General features: G+C 30.4%; 1 protein-coding gene across 3 annotated transcripts in view; it reads right to left on the reverse strand.

Annotated features, from left to right (window-relative positions):
* Positions 1–4,081, reverse strand: part of LOC123005068 (zinc finger protein jing) — a 49,906-nt gene that overhangs the window by 4,845 nt on the left and 40,980 nt on the right. For all 3 annotated transcript variants that reach the window (XM_044398677.1, XM_044398676.1, XM_044398675.1), the window contains exons 4-6: positions 672–851; positions 477–621; positions 177–372 (exon numbers count right to left, since the gene is read on the reverse strand). In XM_044398677.1, coding sequence (XP_044254612.1) covers positions 177–372; positions 477–621; positions 672–851 — 521 coding nt within the window. The remainder of the gene's footprint in view (positions 1–176; positions 373–476; positions 622–671; positions 852–4,081) is intronic.

Raw genomic sequence — 4,081 nt, forward strand, 5'->3', positions numbered from 1 at the left:
GTCTTTTTGTTTTCTTTTCATTTACTTATTTTGCTCGATTTTCTCGATCTTTGCGCAAAATTGATTAAAAATCATGAAAAAACCCATTTTTGTGTAGTAATTTTTAGGTTACTTTTAGTGAAAAAGTACCACTGCTGTGCACATGTCACCTAAAGGTCTTGTAGATGAAAGCTTACATTCCGACTGGGTCCCACTTGACCAAAAACTTGACTTTCCCATCAGGTTCCACCCTCCTTGCCATCACTTGACTCAAAACGTTCACTGTATTACCGGCATTGTGGATTTGCCCCATGGTCCTGTCTTGCGTCATCGTCAACAACTTATGTTGCAGTCCCTCCATTATACCACCATCAATAAAATCAAACATTCGTGCTAAAAAACCCCAATATTAGTCACGTGTAATGAAAACTACCCCAAATTGTATATTATTCTTATACTTACGCAACAATACAATAAAAACAAATCTAAATGTTTACCTGACCAAGGCTGCCTTCTGAACCTTATCTTTTTCCCGTTCCTCTTAAACAACTTCACTGAGGAGTTTTCGGTTGATTTTTTCGCGCTGTTGTTTTGATTGCCGTCGCTGGTGAAGTGGCCATTCACGTGGCGCTCCAGTGTCAACTGAAATGGGGGCTTTTGAGAGGGGTTTTTGCGATTTTTGGGGGATTTACCTGTGAATTGAATCTTTGGCCACAGCCATCGACGATGCATCGGAAGGGTTTGGTTCCGGCGTGGGCCAAAACGTGACGTTCCAACCACGATCTTGAGCAGGAAGTGCGTCCGTGCACTTTGCAACCCAACCACAGGCAGACGTACTGTTCTTGAGTTGCTTGCGATATCACATGTTTTATCTGGAATAAACAACCATTTTCATGATTCTAAATCATTTATATCCCCATATCTTCGACCGATTTTTACCATATGTTTCGGCAGTCTCCCCTTCCTACATACCAAATTTCAAGTTTCTCGCTCTTATATAGCATAAGAAAAGTGAAAATACTTTGTTTTCTCGAGTTGTGAAGTTCTTTTTCTCAAGGGAGGTGCAAAATCAAATAAAAAAAATATCAGAATAACTGTCAAAACAACAAATTGGCTTATTTCATGTTAAAAAACTACAGGTAGTAAAAAAAATAAAATGACATAACCTCATTTACGATAAAAAATATTAAATTAATATCTCAGTCGGTAATAATAAATAACAAAAATAGTATATAAAAATAACATAAAAAAATCTTTTCTCTACCTTGTGTTGTAATATACTATTTTTACGTAATTGAATCCAATATACCTCAAATGACCAAATCTACCAAAAATGATGCTATTTTGAATTTTTTTCTATTTGAGTGGGTTTTTGGGTTAGTTTTCACGCAATATTTTGCTAAAATAGACCGAAAAAATCACTAAATTCGACGAAATTGATGTTACATATTTTGAACTACTTTATTGCTTAATTTATTTCGTCCAAACGGTGCGACCGATTTTTACCAAATGTTTCGTGCTGCGTCCCCTTTCTACAAGTAACTTAGATACCAAATTTCAAGTTTCTAGCTCTTATCGTTTTCGAGATATGCTGTTTACAGACAGAGAGAGAAAGTAAAAAAAGCTTTTAGTAAGTAAAAAAGCATTTAAGCACGTTTTTCAGCTAAAACTGTATTACAAGTCACAAAATTCACGATGCTTTTGCACAATTTTTTAACAAAATACGAAAACATCACCACGTTGAGACAAGAATAATGTTAATTTTGCCCTTTTCAAAAGTTTAAGCGCTTTTTTGAGCAGAAAAAAACCAATGAGAAAATTAAATCAAAATTGACGTTGTTTTGCTTGATTTAGTCCGTTTTTGAGACATAAACTTGCTTATTTTGCAAAATTTTTGTCTTTTTTAAGAACATTTTCAGCTAGAAGCGCGTTGTTTATTGCAAAATTTCCATAAAAATTAAGCAAAAATTGTTTTTGTTTGCTGGATTTTGTTAAAACGCAGTCTTACCAAAATTTTGCTTGAAATTAAGCCTCAAATGACCAAATTCTACCAAAAATGATGCTATTTATAAATTTTTAACTATTTGAGTATGTTTTTGGATTAGTTTTCACGCAATATTTTGCTAAAATAAACCGAAAAAATCACTAAATTCGACATATTTTGAACTCTTTATTGCTTAATTTATTTCGTCAAAACAAGTCAAAAAATCACCAAATTAATTAAAAATAATGATATTTTTTTGGCTTTTTTCAATATTTAACTGGAAACTTATTTTTTTTCTAAATTTTGCTAAACTTAGTCAAATATTAACGTTGTTTTTGGAATACTTTGCTCTATTTATTTTGTTTCTGAGTGAGATTTTATGAAAAAAGGCAAAAATTTACAAAATGTTGCCTTTTTAGAGCGTTAAAGAAAGTGTTCAATCAGAAACGCATTGTTTTTTTGTAAAATTTCGCTGCAGCAGGTCGAAAGATTACCAAATTTGAGAAAAAATTATATTATTTTTGTTTTTTTTTTCCAAGCATGTTTTTAAGGTGAAAATTCTTTTTTTGCAGGATTTTGTTAAAACGCAAAATTACCAAATTTAGCCAAAATGATGCTATTTATGAATTTTTGACACAATTTTCATCTAAAAATGCAATTTTTGTTCAAACATCCCGAAAAATTATCAAATTAGTCAAAAATTAATGTTATTTTGAGTTATTTCGCTTGATTTATCTCGTTTTTGAGCGAGTTTTTCTCACAAGAAGCCAAAGAATGACTAAATTTTTGCCTTTTTCGAACGGTAAAGAACATTTAAAAGTAAAGAGATTTTTTTAAGGAGATTTTTTTTGATGTTTATAATGTTTTATGTAATTTTTTGAGTCTCCAGGAACTCTAGAAATCTGAAAAACGTTCTTTTTACAACAAAAAGTTTTTTTGTTTTGTCTCAAGCGAGAAACTCAATTATTTCGACAAATTTTCTCAAAAATAATAAAGTTATGTAATTATATATTAAACTTACAGAATTTTTACCTTTTTCGGGTGTTTTTAGCACATTTTTCAACTAGGAACACAATTATTTCGATCAAAATAAGCCAAAAATTCCCCAAATTACACCAAAATTGGTATTACTCTTGGCTTTTTATAGTGTTTAAACATATTTTTGAGCCAAATCTCACTAAAACTGGCTGAAACATATCGAGATTTATATTATTTTAGTTTGTTTCGTTCGATTTAGTTCTTTTTTGAAGTAGAGAGGCTCATTTATTTTTCAAGATTTTTTTAAAACACAATCACAAAAAGTGTTTATTATACATATTATTATTTATTATATATTGTTTTCATATATTTTTAGCTTAAAACCACCCAATTTACGTCTAGAATACCATTATTTCAAGCGTTTTTGCGACAAAAAGTTTTTTACGTTAAAAAATCGATTTTTTTTAACTCGACCCTAAAAGGTTTTATTTAATTTTTTTAATTTTATGCACATTTCTGAGTTAGTTTACAACATTTTTGCATTTTTCTAAGTCTCTTGGATCCCTAGGAGTACATTTGGTTTAATTCTGGAGTTTTAATTTTTTGATTTTTGTCAAAATTTTGGGCGATTTCAGTACCCGGAGCCGATATCAGCTAAATTTCTTTTTTCGATAACTGTCTTATTGAGAAAATCATTGGTATATACAAAAATAGCAAAAATATTAATTCTAATTATTTTCAATATACATACTTTGACCGCAATTTACCAAATAAGAAAAAGCGATTTTTTTTTTTTGAAAAATTCGTAATTTTTTAAACTCGACCCAAAAACGTTGTATGCACTTTTTTGAGTCTTTAAGACCTCTAGAAATGTAAAAAGACGTAAAGTAGATCAATTGTAAAGATTTTGATTTTTGTCGATTTTTGGCACCCGGAGCGGTCTATTGCCAATATCTCCGGACTTATTGGTAATAACCTCTTATATTTGGTACCGTTGAAAAGCAAATTTAATTTTCTATCATATAAAAAAAAGATCAGTGTTCTACGATAAATAGTTATCGAGAAAATTTGTGATAAAGTCAAAAGTATGGAAAATATAAATCCGACTATAACTTCAAAACTATTAGGAATTTTGCAGTT

This window comes from Tribolium madens, unplaced genomic scaffold (genome assembly GCF_015345945.1).
Source record: "Tribolium madens isolate multiple individuals breed KSU strain unplaced genomic scaffold, Tmad_KSU_1.1 Scaffold_20;HRSCAF=117;Tcas5.2_LG4, whole genome shotgun sequence".
Taxonomy (NCBI): domain Eukaryota; kingdom Metazoa; phylum Arthropoda; class Insecta; order Coleoptera; family Tenebrionidae; genus Tribolium; species Tribolium madens.